Raw genomic sequence first — 21,867 nt, 5'->3', positions numbered from 1 at the left:
AATGCTCTCCCATCAGATGTCAAGGAAATAAACAACAACAGTGGTACCTTGGGTTAAGAACTTAATTCGTTCTGGAGGTCCATTCTTAACCTGAAACTGTTCTTAACCTGAAGCACCACTTTAGCTAATGGGGCCTCCTGCTGCCGCCTCACAATTTATGTTCTCATTCTGAAGCAAGGTTCTTAACCCGAGGTACTATTTCTGGATTAGCAGAGTCTGTAACCTGAAGCCTCTGTAACCCAAGGTACCACTGTACCTGACTTTTAGAAGACATTTGAAGGCAGCCCTGTTTAGGGAAGTTTTTAATGTGTGATGTTTTGTTGTGTTTTCAATATTCTGTTAGGAGCCGCCCAGAGTGGCTGAGGAAACCCAGCCAGATGGGTGCGGTATAAATAATAAATGATGATGACGATGAATACTTAAACACATGAAAGTCTTTTTGGATCAGGCCAGTGTCCCAGCTAGTCTAGCATCCTGTTTTCACAGTGGCTAACCAGATGCCCCAATGGTTAGCCTCCAACTCAACAGCCCTCTCCCTTCCTGTGGTTTCCAGCAACTGGTATTCAGAACCGTTTACTGCCTCTAACTGTAGAGGCAGAGCACAACCATCATGACCAGTAGCCACTAATGCTGTGTGTGTTTGTGTGTGTGTGTGTGTTGATCTGGTCTTCCTTTCTGGAAAACACATGTCACTCAAGTATAATTGGATAGACTGGGAGGGGGATTAAGAGCTTTCTGTTCAAAGGCAGGCAGCATCAATTGGAGCCCCTTATTGACTCTGATAGAGATCAGGAGGCTGTTATTCAATTGTCTCGCCTCCTTCCCACCTCTGAAAGAAATTCTCTCTCCTCCTTTTTAGTTAAGCCCCTTCTTTTTTTCTGAAAAGTCTCTGGCAATTTCCAGTCTTTCCGAGTACCAAAGATGCCTCCTGCAATCAAAGGAATATCTCTATGTGCTCTTGTGTGTGTGCGTGCGCTGTGCTTTTTAAAAACAAGTCCCATATCTTCCCTGACCAAGAGAGAACTGTAGCTTTAGAAAGGTGAACCTGGAAGGTCTCTCTGCGTGGGAAGAAACCCTCCAAGCCCATACTGGGAAATGGAAAGCAGCCTAAAATGTGGTGCTCTTGAAATGCTCTCCTTACTTCCTCCAACTCCTCGTTGCTCTTCAGCTCCTGGCTCAGCACGCCAAGTCGAATCTGACAGCCAATTTTTACAGCTGAATTGAAACGGAAAGACGGGCAGACCCGGGAGAGGATGGAAAAAGACTCAGTAAAAAGTGAGTTTCCTGCCCACCCCCCTTTAAAATGAAGCATGTTTGGTTTTGTCTTTTTTTAAAAAAAAAAATCCACCATAAACCTTTTCAAAATGGCTATCCTGCAATAGGAAGCTGCTCTTTGGTCCATCTGGCTCAGTACTGTACTGTTTGCACTGGCTGGCAGAGGCTCTCAAGTAGCTCCGTCCGTAGAGCATAGAATCATAGAATAGTAGAGTTGGGACCCCATGGGTCATCTAGTCCAACCCCCTGCAATGCAGAAATCTCATCTAGACCTCTGCTTGAAAACCTCCAAGGAAGGAGAGCCCACAACCTCCCAAAGGAGCCCACTCCACTGTCAAACAGCTCTTACTGTCAGAGTTCTTCCTGAGGTTTAGTCGGAATCTCCTTTCCCATAACGTGAAGCCATTAGTTCGAGTCCTACCCTCTGGAGCAGGAGAAAACAAACTGGCTCCATCCTCCATGTGAGTGCTGCAACCCCAGAGTCAGCCACGACTGGACCAAATGGTCAGTGGTCCCTTTACCTTTACCTAGTCCAGCCCACCACATGGTCTGAGGGATGGTGGACCTGCCCCCTGCTGAAAAAGTTTGCTGACCCATATGGTCTATGGTATTGGTCTCTCTCTCTCTCTCTCTCTCTCTCTCTCTCTCTCTCTCTCTCTCTCTCTCTCACACACACACACACACACACACACACACCTCCAGGGCCAAGATGGGACCTGCATCTGTTACCTGCCTTTCTCCATTTGTGTACCCTTCATAACAGGTAGCTTGAAGGCTGCTTCTCCTCTGTCCTTTCCTCTGTCCTTTCCCTGCCTTTCCTTCATTCTTTGAAGGGAGCCGCGATCTTTAATGTGTTGTGTTTTTTGCCTCCCTCTCCCCCCCCCACTTCCGCCTCCCCAATTGTCAACAACCTGCCCAGGACGCTTAGGGAGACAGACTTTCCTCTGTATCAGACCTGGCAGCGTTCAATGACAGCTAAGGAGCAAGATCATCAGCAGGTGAACGCTTTATTCCCAGACGATCCACTTAGAGCAAAGATCAGATGTTCGCTCCTCCGAAATTTGATGCCTTCCATGTACAGAACCGATTCCTCAGTTAAGCCAGCTGCCAGTTAGCCTGGGAGTTCGTTAACTCACTTCCTCCCAACTATGTACTGTGGAAGTAGGTCTGTCACAAGCGTTTTGATCTTGAATGGTGGAGGGTTGTGTGAAGGCGGTGGTGGAAGAGTGGCTTTTCCCTCCCAGGGGCCACAAACCCTTGGGGAGACAATCCTTTGAGGATTCAGTGGAATCCTAGAATTGTAAAGTTGGGAGGGACCTCGAGGATCATCTCCAACCCCCCATCTGATGCAGGAATATGCACTTGCCTCATACGGGGACCGAACCAGTAATCTTGTTGTTATCGGCACCATGCTCTAACCAACTCAGCCACCAAGGGACAGCTGCAAAAGATTAACCCCTGGCATCTCCATTTATTTATTTATTTTATACTTTTTGAGTTTCCGCAATTCACTAATTTTACGATCATTTTAACATTTCCGAACTTGACATCCTTCCCCCTCTTTCTGCGGTTCCTTAAATTTATTTTTAATATCTTCGGCATATCCAAATGAACTCGCACATTTATTCATCTTCTTTAAATATATAGTCTTCTGAAGCCGCAGGTTATTACGAAAATCCTGCCAATGTTTTTATCTGTTTGCAATTTATCTGTAAATATTCAATAAACCATTTCCGTTCTTTTATTTTAAAAAATGTTATCTTGATTTCTTATTCTCCCGGTACGTTTTGCCATTTCTGCATATCCCATAGGTTTTTGTATGCTTTCTTCCTTTGCTGGGACTTCTGCTTCTTTCCATATTTGGGTGAGTAACATTCTTGCTGCTGTGGTCGCATACATGAATAAGTTTCTATACAGTTTAGGTAGTTCTGTCCCTATAATTCCCAAAAGAAAAGCTTCTGGGGTTTGTTTGTTTTTAAACAAAGGTTATTTTATTTTATTTCTTAAAAAATAATATTAAAGTTTCTAAGAAGTTACAAAAATGAAAAGAAGAAAAAAAACAAAAAATACAAAATACAGAAAAATAAAAACAATTAAAAACAAATCAGTCTTTCCACATCTTCTCTTTCATTTGCTTGTTTCCCTGACCTCCTCACACCTCCCTTTTTTGTATTCTAGTTCAATAGTTGTTTCAGCAAGTCCTTACCATTTTTGCTTTTATCTTGATATTTTATCTTAATATATTGTAACTTTACATTATCACCTGTTAACAATCCATTTTTACATGCCCCTTTGTAACATTATTGCTAAAACCACATAACTTCATTCCAGCATCCTTCTAACATTCCTTAATTTTACAGTGTTTTCTGTAAATAGTCTTTAAATTTCTTCCAATCTTCTTCTACCGACTCTTCTCCCTGGTCTCGGATTCTGCCTGTCATTTCCGCCAGTTCCATGTAGTCCATCAACTTCATCTGCCATTCTTCCCGGGTGGGTAGATCTTGTGTCTTCCAATACTTTGCGATGAGTACTCTTGCTGCTGTTGTTGCATACATAAAGAAAGTTATATCCTTCTTTGGCACCAATTGGCCAACCATGCCCAGGAGAAAGGCCTCTGGTTTCTTCAGGAAGTAAACAAAGGTTATTTTAAACATCCTTTTCATTCCATTATATATCATTTCCCTGGCATCTTCAGATAAGTCTGAGAATATATCCAATCTGGAATCCTGGATAGTTGCCTCCAGAGAATATAGACAATATGTAAACCAGGCATAGGCAAACTCGGCCCTCCAGATGTTTTGGGACTACAACTCCCATGATCCCTAGCTAACAGGACCGGTGGTCAGGGATGATGGGAGTTGTAGTCCCCAAACATCTGGAGGGCCGAGTTTGCCTATGCCTGATGTAAACAGATGGGAGATGCTCAGATTCCTGCATTGCAGGGGTTGGACTGGATGATCCTTGGGGGTCAAACTCTTCAATCCTATGATTCTTTGACCAGTGTCTGACTTGGTATAAAGTTGGGGGAAGGTGGACTTGAATGTCCCCCAAGGTCCCTTTCAATGGTGTGATTTCTGGTGCTTACTGGCACCTTGACCCAGTGGGAAGGCCTGGGGTCACCAAGACCTCAGCCACAAAATTGAATTTTCCAATCAGGCGTGTTTTGCTCAGGGAAGCTATCCTCCTCCCCCTCCTCCCTCCTTTTCCTTTTTTTAAAAAAATATTTTTATTAACAATTTCAACATACAAACTATCAAAACATATCATATTTGTTATGTACTGAAGTTCTCACCCTGGGCCAGCAGGGGAATACTGTAGCTAGTTATGCAAATGAAGGATCGAAAGTGACGTTCAGTGATTGGATAGTTTTAGAAAGTTGCAACAGTTACATTGTTCTGGAGCTCTATATAAGCAGACTGACTGAGCTCCTCAGTTCAGTTCTGTTCCAGCTTACAAATAAAGAGCTGCTTTGGGAGAATCGATGTGTCGTCTGATATGTTCGCCCACAACTTAACAATATTCATTATTTTTTTTCCCTTCCCCCCTTCAAACCCTCCTCCTCGAGACTTCCCTCAGCTCCTCTCTCTGATTTCTCAGCACATATTATTCTCTGCATATTATAAAATTTTACATATCCTTACGTTCTCTATCTATCATGTTATCAAACCAATAAATTAGTGTATGTTTATTCAAACCTTGCCAAGCAGTCCAGTTCATTTTGTTGTCTTTTTAGATAATTTGTAATAAGCTCCCATTCTTCCTTAAAGTCACATTTGTCCTTGACCCGCAGTTTGTATGTCAATTTAGCCAGTTCTGCGTAACTCATCAATTTTTCTTGCCACTGTTCTTTCGTTGGGATTTCCTCATTCTTCCATCCTTGTGCTATCAAGACTCTTGCCACTGTTGTAGCATGCATAAATAAGTTCTTTATTTTTTTCTTGGCAGGTCATGTCCTAGAATCCCTAACAGAAATGCTTCTTTTTTTTTTTTACTCCTTTTCCAGCCTAATGCCTGCTTTTTTCCCCCTCCCTGGCATGGCGCAGGCTTTTGCTCAGTGAGGCGAGCTAATGTTTTAATGCTTTTCCCCTGTTCTTGCTTGGCTGATGCCCCTAGCAAGAAGCACGACGCCAGAATCCTCCGCTTTAGATCAGACGACATTCTCATCTTCCAACTTATTTTTCTCTCCTTCCCCTAAAACCCACACCTGCCTAACCTCCTTGACTGTTTTGGGTATAAGAGAGAGAGAAGAGGAAATCCATCCATTTGCTTTCCTGATTCTTCCTCAGGAGACGTAGCAGCCTCAAAACCTCCTCTTTCTCTTTGGGTTTTCCCCCTGATCCATTCCAGAGCTCAGGTATTATTGTCGTTTAGTCGTTTAGTTGTGTCCGACTCTTCGTGACCCCATGGACCAGAGCACGCCAGGCACTCCTGTCTTCCACTGCCTCCCGTAGTTTGTTCAAACTCATGCTGGTAGCTTCAAGAATACTGTCCAACCATCTCGTCCTCTCTCGTCCCCTTCTCCTTGTGCCCTCCATCTTTCCCAGCATCAGGGTCTTTTCCAGGGAGTCTTGTCTTCTTATGAGGTGGCCAAAGTATTGGAGCCTCAGCTTCAGGATCTGTCCTTCCAGTGAGCACTCAGAGCTGATTTCCTTAAGAATGGATAGGTTTGATCTTCTTGCAGTCCATGGGACTCTCAAGAGTCTCCTGCAGCACCATAATTCAACAGCATCAATTCTTCGGCAGTCAGCCTTCTTTATGGTCCAGCTCTCACTTCTATACATCACTACTGGGAAAACCATGGCTGAGACCGGGGAAGGGGGATGGCTCAGCTGGAGAACAGCTGCTTTGCATGCAGAAGGTCCCTGGTTTGCTTCCAAGGCATTAAAAAAAAAAGACTTAATTTTTCAGCAGTCTACTTAACGCCAAGGTAAGTTCGAACCCCATACAGGACAGCTGCATATTCCCTGCATTGCAGGGGGTTAGACTAGATGGTAGGGACGCAGGCGGCGCTGTAGTCTAAACCACCGAGCCTTGGGCTTGCCGATCAGAAGGTTGGCAATTAGAATCCCCATGATGGGGTGAGCTCCCTTTGCTCTGTCCCAGCTCCTGCCAACCTAGCAGTTCGAAAGCACACCACTGCAAGTAGAAAAATAGGTATCATTGTGGCGGGAAGGCAAACGGTGTTTTCATGTGCTCTGGTTTCCGTCACGGTGTCCCGTTGCACCAGAAGCGGTTTAGTTCTGCTGGCCACTTGACCCAGAAAGCTGTCTGTGGACAAACTCTGGCTATCCTTGACCTGAAAGCAAAATGAGCACTGCAAACCCATAGTCTCCTTTGACTGGACTTAACCATCCAGGGGTCCTTTACCTTTACCTTACCAGATGGTCATATGGGTCCCTTCCAACACTACAATTATTTGATTCTATGTTCTACCTAGATGCAGGTGGCGCTGTGGGTTAAACCACAGAGCCTAGGACTTGCCAATCAGAAGGTCGGTGGTTCAAATCCCCGCGAGGAGGTGAGCTCCCGTTCAGTGGCGTAGCGTGGGGAGTGCAGGGGGGGCCGGCCGCACCGGGCGCAACATATGGGGGTTAGGGGGCGCAAATCCATGGGTTAGGGGGCGCAAATTACTTGCCTTGCCCCGGGTGCTGACAACCCACCCTACGCCACTGCTCCCGTTGCTCGGTCCCTGCTCCTGTAGTAGTTCGAAAGCACGTCAAAAGTGCAAGTAGATAAATAGGTACCACTCCGGCAGGAAGGTAAACGGCATTTGCGTGCACTGCTCTGGTTCGCCAGAAGTGGCTTAGTCATGCTGGCCACATGACCTGGAAGCTGTATGCCGGCTCCCTTGGCCAATAAAGCGAGATGTGCGCCGCAACCCCAGAGTTGGCCATGACTGAACCTAATGGTCAGGGGTCCCTTTACCTTTATGTTCTACCTTGAAGACAGGAGTGCCTGGCGTGCTCTGGTCCATGGGGTCATGAAGAGTCAGACACAACTAAACGACTAAACAACAACATGTTCTACCTCAGCTGTCTGGGGTGGTCTGGTCCTGGGAGGAATCAGAAGTTGAGAGAGCTGCTGCTGCTGCACTTAGGTCCTGATTTCAGGCTCTCCATTCAGGGGCTTGTGGCTGGTCACTGTTAAAATAGGATACTGGACTAGATGGGTCTTTGACCAGCTGCAGCCCTCCTCTTACAATCTTATGAGTATCAGAGAGGGAGGTCTATTGCCTTCATACCCTGCATGTGGGCTTCTGAGGGGGAACGACTTTTCTGATCGGCCACTGGACTAAATGACCCAGCAGGGTTGTCCCTATGACGGAGGAGAAATCCATTTTTTTTAAAAAGGATTTAGTGTATACATGGAATTTGGTGGTTCTGACGCAATTGATGTTTGCCCACATTGAACCATTTCTTTCTTCTGTCTGAGCTACTGTGCCTTTTTTCTTCTGGAAAGCCCTACTAACAAAATTACAAGCAAAAAGGGGGGGGAAAGCCTATAAAGAGTCAAGCTCTGTAGAACGCCATATTTCTGCAGCATAATTTTATAAATATTAATGCATAGGTGTTTTTACATGGCTGTGTGCACTGCCAATGCAGGCAATGATTCAGATAATGTGTGAGAATTGGTCATATTTTCAGTGGAACTGGTGGAAATTGTTTTTATCTATATAATTGTTATATATACACCCACACCCCTACCTGTGTGTTTTTATTGTATTGTGAAATTGCTTTGAGATGCTCTCTATAGGAAGCAATTCAGAGTTGAAATAAATACATAACTCACTTCTCATTGAGCTCAAGGAATGAGCTGGGCATCAGGGGGAGAGAGAGAGAGAGAGAGAGAGAGAGAGAGAGAGAGAGAGAGAGAGAATGAGAGAGAGAAACCCATTTGACATTGGGATCTTCAGGCTTGTATGCTGTGTTGGCCTTGCTCAGGGTAGACCCACTGAAATTCATGGACCATAGTTATGTCAAGGGATGGGGGCGAATTTGATTTGGTGCGCATTTAAAGGCAAACCAAATCCAGTCCGCACTTTCCAAAATGATATGAGATCCAGAATAGCCATCCTTCAAAATCCACACATTTCTGAATTTTGCAGCGCAGTTCTCCAACGAAGCAATGTCTACAAAACTGAATATCTTTGGGGGCAAAGTGTCTGTTAAAATGCATATATTAGTGAAATGAACATGCAAATATGTGCTCTTTTAATGCAATTAGTTTGCTAAAAGAAAAAGGAAAGAAAAAAAGTGTCTTAGGCAAAAATTGCATATGAATGTGTATATGGTGGATTTCCATAAGGATTTTGAAATAAAAATTTCACAAAGATTTCAGCAAAAGGCCTGGATAGCTCAGTTGGTTAGAGCATGGTGCTGATAATGTCAAGGCTGCAGGTTCAATGCCTGTATGGAACAACTGCATATTCCTGCATTGCAGGGGATTGGATCTGATGATCCACAGGGTCCCTTCCAGCTGTACAATTCTAGGATTCTATGATGTGGAAATACAGGGAGCTGAATTCATGATTTGGGGAACGAGAAACTGAAATGGACAGATTCACTCATCCCTAGCTGTGTATGTTAATTTCAATGGGTCTGCTCTAAGTAGGGTTGGAACCTCAAGCTTTGAAATAATTCCCCCTGCCCCAATGAGGTCACCAGTTGCTGGAAACCACAGGAAGTGATCATGCTATTATCCTGCTCTGGTCCTTCTTGCCAGTTTCCTATTATATGTCTGGTCGTCGACTGTGAGAAAAGGTTATTGGACCAGGTGGGCCTTTGGTCTGATCTAGCAGGGTTCTTCATACACACTTTTTTAAAAATTAATTTTTCCGTTTTACAATTTAAAATACTCATTTTACATCCTTAAGATTGGGTGAACTAATGGAGGAAAGGGCTGTTGATAGCTACTAGCCAGGATTGCGATCCTCTATGCTTCTGGGTACCAGTTGCTGGAAACCACAGGAAAGGAAGAGTGCTCTTGAACTCAGGTCCTGCTTGCAGATATCCCATAATGGTCATCTGCTTGGCCACTGTAAGAACAGGATGCTGGACTAGATGGGGCATTGGCCGGATCCAGCAGGCTCTTCTTATGTTCTTATGGGGTTTTCTTCTTCTCCCTTTTCTTCTCTTTCTTTTAAATATGATTTTTATTCAATTTTCCATTCTACAATTTCAGATAAACACTTTACATGCTTAAGGTATCACTGACTCCCCTTCTCTTTCCATGGTTCATTTTACATATGAATGCCTGCATATTTTACAAAAACTGTACCAATCAGTATTCCATTATTGCATCCATCAAAATTTATTTATCTTAATGCTGCCAGCGTTTTCAGCCGTACACAATTATTTCTCATATATTCAGTAAATGTTTTCCAATCATCTTTTTAACATATGTTCTTCTTGCTCTCTTACTCTATATGTTAAGTCTGCAAGTTGTACATATTCTGTCAGCTTAAGTTGCCATTCTTCTTTGGTTGGGACCTCGCTTGTTTTCCATTTTGGGGCTAACAAAACACGGGCCGCAGATGTTGCATACAGAAATAACATTTTTTGACACCTGAGAATTTCAGTCTGAATTTCCCCAACAGAAAGGACTTGGGGTTTGGGAGGGGGGAGTACTTTTAAACATTTTTTTTTTTATTCATTATGGATCATTTCCCAATACTCTTTTACCCTCTTACAGGTCCACCACATATGAAAGAACGTTCCCTCAACCTCTTTGCATCTCCAGTACATATTTGATTCAGTCTTGTACATCATAGCAAGAGCGAGGCTCTTTTTAGGTTCTTATGAGGTTGTTTGCCTGGAGGTCCATCAGAAGACCTGGCAATGATCCCTTGCCATGCATCAGCTGGGTCTTGAGCAAATGTCCAAGAAGTTTCTTGAGCATGATTCTTTCAGAAGTCTCGCTTGGCCAGCAGCATTCAGCTGCTGAACTTGGATGCCGCACTTGTGATTTTACAAAACAGAAGGATCCTCTTCAGTAGTAAACACTTGAGCTAGGTAGGGCATGGTGCTGCCGCTGCTTCTAGAAAGATTACACAAACCCTATCAGATGTATGTCTCCATCCCAAGAAGGCTGGCAGATGCTTCTCCCTGTCTGGCAAGGAGCCATCCATCTTCGTTACCAGCTGGAATGGAAGAGTTGTTGTTGTTTATTTAAAGCCATTTAGAAATCTCTTCTGGTAAAGTACCGTATTTTTTGCTCTATAAGACTCACTTTTTCCCTCCTAAAAAGTAAGGGGAAATGTGTGTGCGTCTTATGGAGCGAATGCAGGCTGTGCAGCTATCGCTGAAGCCAGAACAGCAAGAGGGATTGCTGCTTTCACTGCACAGCGATCCCTCTTGCTGTTCTGGCTTCTGAGATTCAGAATATTTTTTTTCTTGTTTTCCTCCTCCAAAAACTAGGTGCGTCTTGTGGTCTGGTGCATCTTATAGAGTGAAAAATACGGTATTTCAAAAGCAATTTCGCAATAAACGCATCAGCCACGGGGGGAGAGGGAACAATTACATGTAAGAAAAACAATCCTAACTTTTCTGCTAAGAAACCCAATTAAAAATATTTTTATATGTAAAACACCCACAAAACATCATATTTAATCTATGGAACAGTGGCAATGACGGCCACTGTTTCGGATGACTTGAAATCCGCCTTGGCGACAACAAAATGAATTGGACTCCTTGGCAGGTTTTGATTAAACATACACAAATTTATTGATTGTTAACATAGTAAAGGTAAAGGGACCCCTGACCATTAGGTCCAGTCGTGACTGACTCTGGGGTTGCGGCGCTCATCTCGCTTTATTGGCCAAGGGAGCCGGCGTACAGCTTCCAGGTCATGTGGCCAGCATGACTAAGCCGCTTCCGGTGAACCAGAGCAGCGCAAACGGAAAAGCTGTTTACCTTCCCGCCGGAGCGGTAACTATTTATCTACTTGGACTTTGACATGCTTTCGAACTGCTAGGTTGGCAGGAGCAGGGACCGAGCATCGGGAGCTCACACTGTCGTGGGGATTCAAACCGCCAACCTTCTAGACTGTGGTTTAACCCACAGCGCCACCCGCATCCCTGTTAACATAGTAGATGGATGATATAAGCATTTATACAATTTTACAGTATGCAGAGAACAATATGAGTTGAGAAATCAGCGAGAGGAGCTGAGGGAAGTCTTGGGGTGGGGAGGGAGGGTTTGATGGGAGGTGGGGGGAAATTGGGGGGGAATAATGAATATGAGATGTTCTGATATGTTGAAATTGTGTGTATATATATATATATATATATATATATATATATATATATATATATGATGATGAAGAAATAAATCTGCCTTGGCAGGTAGATCCATTGGTAGAGCATGAGACTTTTCATCTCAGGATCAGGGGTTTGAGCCTCATGTTGGGCAAAAGATTCATGCACTTTGTGGGGGGTGGACTAGATGATCCTCAGGATCCCTTCCAACTCTACATGCTATGATTCTATGAAATGTGGATTAGACAAATTCATAGGCAGAAGCCTATCAAGGGATAGTAGCCTGGCTATGCTCTGTATCCATGGTTGGAAGCAATAATGCTTCTGAATATCCTTTGCTGGAAACCACAGGAGGGGAGATGGCTCTTGTGCTTGGGTGCTCTTTGCGGGTTTCCCATTGGGGCATCTGGTTGGCCACTGCGAGAACAGGGTGCTGGACTAGATGGGCCATTGGCCTGATCCAGCAGTGAACAACTTGACTGGCTTTAGAAGAGAATTACCGTATTTTTTGCTCTATAAGACTCACTTTTTCCCTCCTAAAAAGTAAGGGGAAATGTGTGTGCGTCCTATGAAGCGAATGCAGGCTGTGCAGCTATCCCAGAGGCCAGAACAGCAAGAGGGATCGCTGCTTTCACTGTGCAGCGATCCATCTTGCTATTCTGGCTTCTGGGATTCAGAATATTTTTTTTCTTGTTTTCCTCCTCCAAAAACTAGGTGCGTCTTGTGGTCTGCTGCGTCTTATAGAGTGAAAAATACGGTAATCCGAAAGACACTTTCTCTAGGGAGTGATGGAGCTCTATTACACTCACAAACGTTCCAGAAAGATGCCTATATAATGAGAATTTCTAAACAGATGAAGAGAACATGGACACATTTTGTTAGACCCCTGCAATTCTATTGCGTATGGTGCTATTACAATTTGTTGGGAAAGAATATGTAAGGAAAACAATAAAAATTCACTTGGAAAAAAAAATATTGACTGATTGCATTCGAATCGTAGCAATGTAGAATTGGAAAGGGACCCCGAGAGTCATCTAGTCCAGCCCCCCTGCAATGCAGGAATTGCAGCATCTGAATCTGAAGCGAGTGTCTCTGGAGCAGGGTTGGAGAGCTCAGAACTGGCCAGAAGCACGTTGACGTTAGCAAATGCACAATTGTAAAATACAGAATAAGAATAAAAATTAACTGGTTAGAATCAATCAATTAAAATATATTGGAGCACATTTAGAACTAGCAAAATTAAAGGCCTTTCTGGGTGGGAAGGTCTCTGCCCGTCCATGGAAAGATAGCAAAAAGTGATTCAATGTAACCTCTCAGGATATGGGTGTAGCCACAGAAGAGTCTCTCTCTCTCTCTCTCTCCTTTTCTTTTCTTTCCTTCCTTCCTTCCTTTCCTTCCTCTCTCTCTCTCTCTCTCTCTCTCTCTCTCTCTCTCTCTCTCTCTCTCTCTCTTTCTTTCTTTCTTTTCCTTCCTTCCTTCCTTCCTTCCTTCCTTCCTTCCTTCCTTCCTTCCTCCCTCCCTCCCTCCCTCCCTCCCCCCCCTCTCTCCCTCTCTCCCTCACCAACAATGCCTCTCATGCTCACCTGAGGATCTTAGCACTCGGACAGATTTGCAGAGGGATATACGATCTTTCAGGCAGCATTGATAATAACAATAGTTATTAGTAATAATGGATGTAGATAGGGTATATAGGATAAAGGACAACTGAGAAAATGGGGAAAGAGGTGGAGGGGACAGAGAAGGGGGGGAAAGGGTGGCATTTTTCTCTCTGTGTGGCTTTCTTTTCCCTGGGTGGTTATGCTGTAGAGGTGGGGGGGGGTGGGAGCAGTGAAAGCTCAATCTTCTGGATTTTCTACAGCTGGTGTGCCACCCCCTCCTCAGACCCAGTTGCCTTCCAGGTCTGCACAAATAATTTCTCTTAGTGTGTGCTCGCACGTGTAAGATGCTTTTCCCTGGCTCTGCAGAGCCTTAAAAACAACTAATGAAGCAATTATTCCAATCAGTCTGGGAAATTGCAACAAGGCTGCAGAGATGATGACTTAGTCAATTTTGCCAGCGAAGAGGAGGAGGAGGAGGGGTGGGTGAGTGGGTGGGTTTATTTAAAGTCTCCAAGGACTCAGACGCCTGCAAGGCCAGGAGGGGTTGTGAACAGTCATGGTGCTGCATTTCGGGTAGAGATGGGGGAGGTGTTTATCCAGGCCACTAATAATAATAATAATAATAATAATAATAATAATAATAATAATAATAATAATTTTATTTATACCCCGCCCTCCCCGGCCAAAACCGGGCTCAGAGCGGCTAACATCAAATATATAACATATTAACATAAAATCAGGCGATCAATTAAAATACATCCTAAAATCAGATCAGAATCAAAGTGAAATCCAATCAGATGGCAACCCACAGATTAGGGCTGGGACCTTAAATGCTCACCAGCCTAACTGTTTGTACTGATCTTATGTGAGCCTGTGAGAAAAGTCGGAGGGCCACTTTCATACAAGTTCTTATAAGGAGAGAGGGGAAGTCAGGCTGAGCCCTGACCAAAGGGTTTGGCGTAACAGCTCCGTCTTGCAGGCCCTGCGGAAAGATATCAGATCCTGCAGGATCCTGGTCTCTTGTGGCAGAGCATTCCACCAGGTCAGGGCCAAGGCCAGTCTAATCTCCTGGAGGCCTGGGACCTCCAAGATGTTATTATTTGCGGACTGTAAGGTCTTCCATGGGGCATACCAGGAGAGGCGGTCCTGTAGTTATGGTGGTAGCTCGGACTGGTGGGGCAGAATTGACTGAGCCAGAGCCCAATGATAAGCAGAGATAACTCATTCTTGTTTTTTGTCCCCATACTTCACCCTGCCAAGTTCTACAAGGGGCAACAGGAGGAGGAAGCTGGTCACGCTATTGGCAGCTGCATAATCTGCAGCATGACGACAGTCTTACCTTTTTATGTATATAGGCGGATATGTATATACAGTGATGTATATGCAGTGAGACCAGTAGGACGGAAGGCAGAGAGGCCAGCAGGAGGTGAAACCAGAGCAGGTGACAAGCAGAGCACATTCTTCCTTTCTCCTGGCTGAGTTCTATGAGGGGCAACATTGAGAATGAGGAGGAGGATTCTGATAGGCAGGGCCACCCCCATTCCCCCAGGGGTGGCTGTAAGTAAGAAGGCAGGCAGGCAGGCGGGGGCTGACTGAGGGCAGGCTGAGTTTTGGCGGAAGCACAGGGCCCCATTCATCCTAATGGACTAGCCTCCACTATATTGCCTGGATCAGCATGCTGTGACATTCCCAAACCTATTTGACAGCACCTACCTATGGTGCTGTGGGTTAAACCACAGAGCCTAAGACTTGCCGATCAGAAGGTCGGCGGTTCGAATCCCCGCGACAGGATGAGCTCCTGTTGCTCAGTCCCTGCTCCTGCCAACCTAGCAGTTCGAAAGCACGTCAAAGTGCAAGTAGATAAATACGTACCACTCCAGTGGGAAGGTAAACGGCGTTTCCGTGCGCTGCTCTGGTCCGCCAGAAGTGGCTTAGTCATGCTAGCCACATGACCCGGAAGCTGTACACCGGCTCCCTTGGCCAATAAAGTGAGATGAGCGCCGCAACCCCAGAGTTGTCTGTGACTGGGAGCTGACAACACCTCTGCTCCCTAGAGCTGGCGCGCTTGCGGGGACCCAAAGTTGAAGGAGGCTGTGCTCTAAATGTTCATCACTCTCAACATAGCTGGACTCCAACTCCAATTGGTCCCAGCAGGGTCAGAGATTATGGGAGTGGTAGTCTGAATGTCAGCAGATTCAAGGCAGATGAAAGAAAGGACTTCTTCATGCTGCTGCTTCTTCGATGATCCCTCATAGCCGAGTAAGATTGCCTTCCATGAACATGGTCTTAACAGTGAGTCAGTAAGTGACTGTGGAGGCCAGTTCTGGATCCACACATCCTTCCACAGTGGGGACATAGGTTTCTGGGTGGGAGTTGATCATGGTGAGGGCTTGCCAAGTGTGCCTTCCTCTCAGCACGTTTCCCACTTTCGTCCTGAGCTCGAGCGTCTTCAAAGCCCGTGACACCTTTGCTAAAGGCTATAGGGACCTGCTCTTGTGCTTGGATCCTGCTGGCAGGCTTCTCATAGGCACTGGGAAAACAGAATGCTGGACTAGATGGGTCTTTGGGCTGATCCAGCCCAGCTCTTCTAATTTATTTGTGTTCTTAAGCATTCCTAATAATTTTAAGAGGAGCCTCACTAGATCAGAGAGAGAAACACTGTGGAGGATAAAGCGATCAATGGCTCCTAGCTGCAATCACCATCTCTGCCTCCATGTTCAGAGGCAGCCAGGTTCATGCATTCCAGCTGCTGGAAGGGAGCAGAGAGTGCTCTTGAATCCTGCTTGCGAGTTTCCTAGAGTTGACAATGGACCCTCAAGGTCCCTTCCAACACTCCAGTTCTGATTCCAAGATTTGATGAATCCAATGAAGGGCTCCAAGGAGAAAATTGGAGCGTTCTATTGTGTTTTAGTTTTGCTAAGCCTGCCTCTTGGAAGTGCTCAGTCCACTGCCCTTGAGCAGGATCTGGCGGAAGCTTTTCCTTTTTTGAGTCTCATCCAAACTGGAGGCTCCCCCCTCCTCCTCCCCCAACGCCTACATGCACAGGCACCTCTGCAGAGGGGGTAAAAAAAGAGGTGAAACTCCAAATTGCTTCTTGGCTGTGTTTCGAAATTGCTTGTGACTTTCAGGGTCAAGCTACAAAGCAGGTTTCTCCGGCACGGAAATTGTCGGGGGTGGGAACAGATAAAGGATTTTGCTCGGGGGAAAGGAAGGCTCTCGGAGGGTGGAAGAAGTTCTTCCCTTTTCAAGCTTGGAGGGACGGAGGCTGCAGGACTCAGAATATGTGGTCATAGGCTTGCAGAGCTGGATTTCTGCAAAGGCAGGTGCATGGAGGAAGAGCACAGGGTGGCACAGGGGTTAGAGTGCTGTCTGTCGGTCTGGTCTACAATTGCAGGAGAATACACTGGATGCTCGGGTTGCGAACATGATCCGTGCAGGAGGCACGTGTGCAACCCACAGCGCCCGCAACCCCAACACCGCGTCTGTGCAGGCGCGAGTTGCGATTCGGCGCTTCTGTGCATGCGCAAAGCACAATTTACCGTTTCTGCGCATGCGTGAGACCAAAATCCAGAAGTGACCCGTTCTGGTACTTCCGGGTTTTGGCGCATCCATAACCCAAAAATGCGCAACCTGAAGTGTCTGTAACCCAAGGTATGACTTTAATAAAGTGCTGGGAGTCCTGAGCTGTTTGTTTAGAGAAGGGGTGGGGAGCCTCTAATCTTGCACCAACCTGCCGTATGCCTGGCAGACATGCTTTGAGGCAGGAGTCTCTCTTACTGGGAAATGATATGCAATGAATTGAAAAGGATGTTCAAAATAACTTTTGTAAAAAACAAACCAACCAGAAGCTTTCATTTTGGGAACTATAGGGACAGAACTACCTAAATTGAATAGAAATTTATTTATGTATAACTTAGTCATGCTGGCCACATGACCTGGAAGCTGTACGCCGGCTCCCTCGGCTAATAAAGCGAGATGAGCACCGCAATCCCAGAATCGGTCACGACTGGACCTAATGGTCAGGGGTCCCTTTACCTTTACAGCAGAAAGGATGGGACAGTTGAAGTTTCTACAGTTTTCTATATTGGATAGTCAGAGGAAACAGTATGATACATAGTGTTATAGGAATTCTCAGGTCTCATATATATATAAATCATATGTTCATAAATTTACAAGGCAAACACATGCATAAGTATATAAACCATGTGTCTGAAATCGTATAGGAGAGCAATCCTGAAACCATTTTGACTCTCCCAAATTGACCTCAAATATTTCTCTGCAAGGAGCATGGAAATGGGAAAGCCTCTCTGTTGTCTTTTGCTTGCAGATCCTGTCTTAAGGGCATATGTGTGTATGAATAGGGTGCGCCTCTGACCTGGATTCAGGAATTAAAGCATTTACTATCGCAAAAGAACGGGCAGGCTGCCCAGGTAGAGCAATCACTGGCCATTATCAGGTGTAATAATAAAATTTAAGGTCTTCTATATATAATCAATGTTCATAAATGTACCAACCAAGCACCTACATAGATCAGCACAGGAAGACCGACCTGAAACCATTTTGACTCCCAAGCTGACCAAATGTTTCTCTGCAAGGAGGGAGGAGGTGGAAAAAAACCTTCCTTGTTACAGGAATTTAGAAATCACCATCTCAAAGGAATGGGCAGACTACCAGGAAAGGCAATCAGATAAGTCCTTATCAGATAACCTGACAGACAGGAAAAACAAAAACATTCAAATTTCTGTTGTAGACCACCTTTTCTGTGATGTAGTTTTGATGTTTTTTGGGGGTGGTCTTGGGTTACACCCCTTCTGTGATGTATGTATGATGTATGGAGGGGTGGTCTTGAGCTCCAGGGCAGGGAATTTAAAATGTCTATATAAGGGCAGGCATACCTTTGTTCTGGGTCCTCCTCCTTTCCTGCGTGTGAGGGGAGCACCCTGTTGCAACAGATCAATAAAGATAAGGCATGATTACTTACTAGCCACTTTGCTTCTCAATATTCTCTGATTGGCTTCTGTTATTTTCTCCTACCAATAGGGAACCTACATAAGGACTCTATACAGGATCTTGGATACCCCATAAGGGAAAAAGGGCAGATTTTGTTTACAAAAGAGGTATCCTAACAAACAGGATTTTTGTTGGAGATTTCCCCCTTCTGTGATGTATGTATGATGTTTTGGGAGGTGGTCTCTGGCTACAGGGCAGACAGTTTCAAAAGTCTATATAAGAGCTTGAGCACCATTGTTCTGGGTTCCTCTCTTCGTGGGGGGAGTGGGTGACCCTGTTGCAACACTTTAATAAAAATCAGGCTTACTAGCTGCTTAGCTTCTCAATATTCTCTGGTTGGCCTCTGTTATTTTCTCCTTTCGATAGGGAACCTGCTTAAGGACTCTGTACAGGTTCTTGGATACCCCATAAGGGAAATGGAAAGGGACCCCTGACCATTAGGTCCAGTTGTGACCGACTCTGAGTTGTGGCGCTCATCTCGCTTTATTGGCTGAGGGAGCCTGCGTGCAGCTTCCAAGTCATGTGGCCAGCATGACTAAGCCGCTTCTGGCGAACCAGAGCAGCACACGGAAACGCCATTTACCTTCCCGCCAGAGCGGTACCTATTTATCTACTTATCTACTTTGACGTACTTTTGAACTGCTAGGTTGGCAGGAGCAAGGACCGAGCAACAGGAGCTCACCCCATCGCGGGGATTCGAACCACCAAGCTTCTGATCGGCAAGTCCTAGGCTCTGCGGTTTAACCCACAGCACCACCCACATCCCACATAAGGGAAATGGGAGCAGTCCCCCCCCCCTTATAATAATGGTATCTGCTTATTGCTACAATTTTATGGACTGCTTTCCTAGCCTCTTTGCTATTGTGTATGTATGGTGCCTGTGTCAACGGTCATTGTCCTGGCCTTAGTTAGAGGCTGTGGTGGGGACTTGGGATTTTGGGGGGGCGTCGTTAAACACCCACCCCATTCCTGGTTTTAACAGGCGAGACCCATCCCTTGCCGTCTGTCAAGAGCATTTCTCTCCACCCCGTGACAAGCCATGGCGGGGCAGCTGGTGGAGGAAGGAGAAAGCTGTGGACTTTGTCTGTGTGTGTTTGTTCCAGCATGGAGAATAAATAACAAGGTTATAAATACTGGAGGGGAGGGGATGAGGAGAGAAAGATCTTCTCTCAGCCTTAATGAGAGGGAGAAAGGAGCCTTGATATATTTCATCCTGCAGCGTAAAAAATAAATTAAAAAAATGTCTTCCGTGCCAGACAGTTCGGACAAGGCCACTAAACTAGATGCCTCGATGGGATAGTGATCCAAGATGAGAAGCGGAGGGGAGAAGGGATTCACTTCGGTGCCTGTAGGGATGGTCGAGTGAATGATTGAGGGCTCCCTCTGGAAAGGGCTGGGAAAAGGAATCAAATTAAAAAAGGGGACAGAGAACAGAAGAGTCGAGGCTGCTGTCTCAATCTGGCAGCTCGCCTCTTTGTGGTACTGAGACAGTTTGTAGAGGAGCATAGCGAGGGTACCTTTTTAAAATCAAATTAAATCAAATTATTTATTTAATTTAGGTATATACAACCCTTATAATAATTAGGTATATACAACCCTTCATCCAAGGATCACAGTGGTTTACAGTAAGTGTTGGAAATGTAAAGAAAAAGGTTTTTTTTAATCATAACTGGTGGTCTTGAGGTAAGGTTGATACTTACTGGGAAATGATATATACAGTGGTACCTCAGGTTACAGACGCTTCAGGTTACAGACTCCGCTAACTCAGAAATAGTACTTCGGGTTAAGAACTTTGCTTCAGGATGAGAACAGAAATTGTGCGGCGCTGGCGCGCTGGCAGCGGGAGGCCCCATTAGCTAAAGTGGTGCTTCAGGTTAAGAACAGTTTCAGGTTAAGAACGGACCTCCGGAACGAATTAAGTACGTAACCAAAGGTACCACTGTATATTGAATTGAAAAGGATGTTTAAAATAATGTTTGTAAAAAACAACAACCAGAAGTGTAATGGTTATATGGGGTTGCTCGTGCGTAAGTTGCCGCCACTGCTGGCTAGGTTGCCTGGTTAAACCTTTTCTGTCTGGACAGCCCTCCACTTCGTGGCTGTTTCAGTCGCTAGCAGAATCCGTCAGTGGGCGTTTCTTGAACCTCTTCCAGCAAAGAAGTTCTTTGACACCAGGTCTCCGCCTACTCTCCCTGCGTGGAAGTCTTCTGCGCAGGGTGGGTGTGGGCAGCGGAGGACCCATGCTCTCCCTGCTGGTCTCCAGCGAGGAGTCCTGGAGCCCCCTCGCTGATTCCCCCATCTGCCCCCCTTTATCCCTGGTGTTTCGCTGATTTCCTTCCCCAGCCGATGAGCTGCCTCTCTCCCTGCTGGGCCCTTCTCCAGCATCGCTTGCGAGCCTTGCCTCCCTGACAAGAAGCTTTCCTTTTGGGACAGGACTACCCAAACTGTACAGAAATTTATTCATGTACAGTCATACCTCGGGTTACGAATGCTGCGGGTTGCAGGTTTTTGGGTTGTGGACCATGCCAAACCTGGAAGTACCAGAACAGGTTACTTCCGGGTTTTGGCACTTGCGCATGCACAGAAGCACAAAATGACATCACGCGCATGCGCAGAAGCTCCGGATCGCGTCACACATGTGCTCAGGTTGTGAACGTGCCTCCCGCACAGATCACATTCGCAACCCGAGGTATGACTGTATGTGACTATAGCGGCAAGAATGTTACTTGCCCCAAGCAAAAGAAGAATGGATAGAAAAACTTGTTGAACTGCAGTTTTATAAGAGTATATATTTAAAATAGTTAAATAAATGAGTAAGTTAATTTGGATATGCAGAAAATATTAAAAATTTACAGAGCCGCAGAAAGAGGGGGAAGGAAGTCGAATTTCGAAATGTTAAAATGACTGTAAATTTATTGAAGTGTGTAAAACTGAAAATCATAAATAAAATAAAAAAAAAAACAGTATAGCATACCACCCAACATTTTTCCAATGAAAATATTATTATTAATAATATATATATATACATATTAATAATAAAAATAATACCCTGCCCATCTGACTGGGTCATCTCAGCCTCAATGGGCGGCTTCTAACATATATAAAACGTAATAAAACAAAAAACAAAAAACGCTCCCTATACAGATGTCTTCTAAAGGTTGTATAGCTACTTATCTCCTTGGCTCGGGGGTCGCTTAACTCCATACATGCCAACATTTCTCCAATGAAAATAGGGATGTCCTAAGGAAAAGCGGGACATTCTGGGATCAAATCAGAAACCAGGAGGGCTTCTGTAAATTCAGGACTGTCCCTGGAAAATAGAGAGACTTGGAGGTTCTGACATATGAGTATTGCCTTTGAGGATCAGTTTGTTTATTTCGGAGATCTGGGGCCCTAAGTTGTTGATGGAGCCCCAACTCCCATCAGCACAAGCCAGCATTACCACCTCCACCACCACCTCCTCCTCCTCCTCCTCCTCCTCCTCCTCCTCCTCCTCCTCCTTCTTCTTCTTCTTCTTCTTCTTCTTCTGCGATCATATAACTGATGATGGCAGTTGCAGTCTTTGATATTCATTCCGTTTGATTCAGGGATGGGAAACCTCTGTCCCTCCAGATATTGTTTGACCCCCCCCCCCAGCTGCCTTGACCCCCAGCCAGCATGGGCAATAGTAAAATCAAATGTGCGCTATGGTCCAGCAACTTTCAGAAAAGCTCCCAGGTTTTGTTTATT

At 45.2% G+C, this 21,867-nt stretch overlaps 1 protein-coding gene across 5 annotated transcripts in view; it reads left to right on the top strand.

Moving 5' to 3' along the window:
- The window catches only part of DISP3 (dispatched RND transporter family member 3), a 101,764-nt gene that overhangs the window by 15,262 nt on the left and 64,635 nt on the right, over positions 1 to 21,867 (top strand). For 2 of the 5 annotated variants that reach the window (XM_081923442.1, XM_081923441.1), the window contains exon 1: positions 21,767 to 21,855. The exons of 2 other annotated variants lie outside the window; for them this stretch is intronic. In XM_081923442.1, coding sequence (XP_081779568.1) covers positions 21,796 to 21,855 — 60 coding nt within the window. In that variant the 5' untranslated portion in view covers positions 21,767 to 21,795. Of the gene's footprint in view, positions 1 to 2,190; positions 2,274 to 21,766; positions 21,856 to 21,867 lie in introns of those variants that run through there. One more of the 5 variants, XM_081923443.1, reaches the window with a different exon arrangement.

This window comes from Podarcis melisellensis (assembly GCF_964234715.1).
Source record: "Podarcis melisellensis genome assembly, chromosome: 8".
Taxonomy (NCBI): Eukaryota; Metazoa; Chordata; class Lepidosauria; order Squamata; family Lacertidae; genus Podarcis; species Podarcis melisellensis.
Note: the sequence above shows the minus strand (reverse complement) of the source record. Positions and strands in the feature narration are given on the sequence as shown.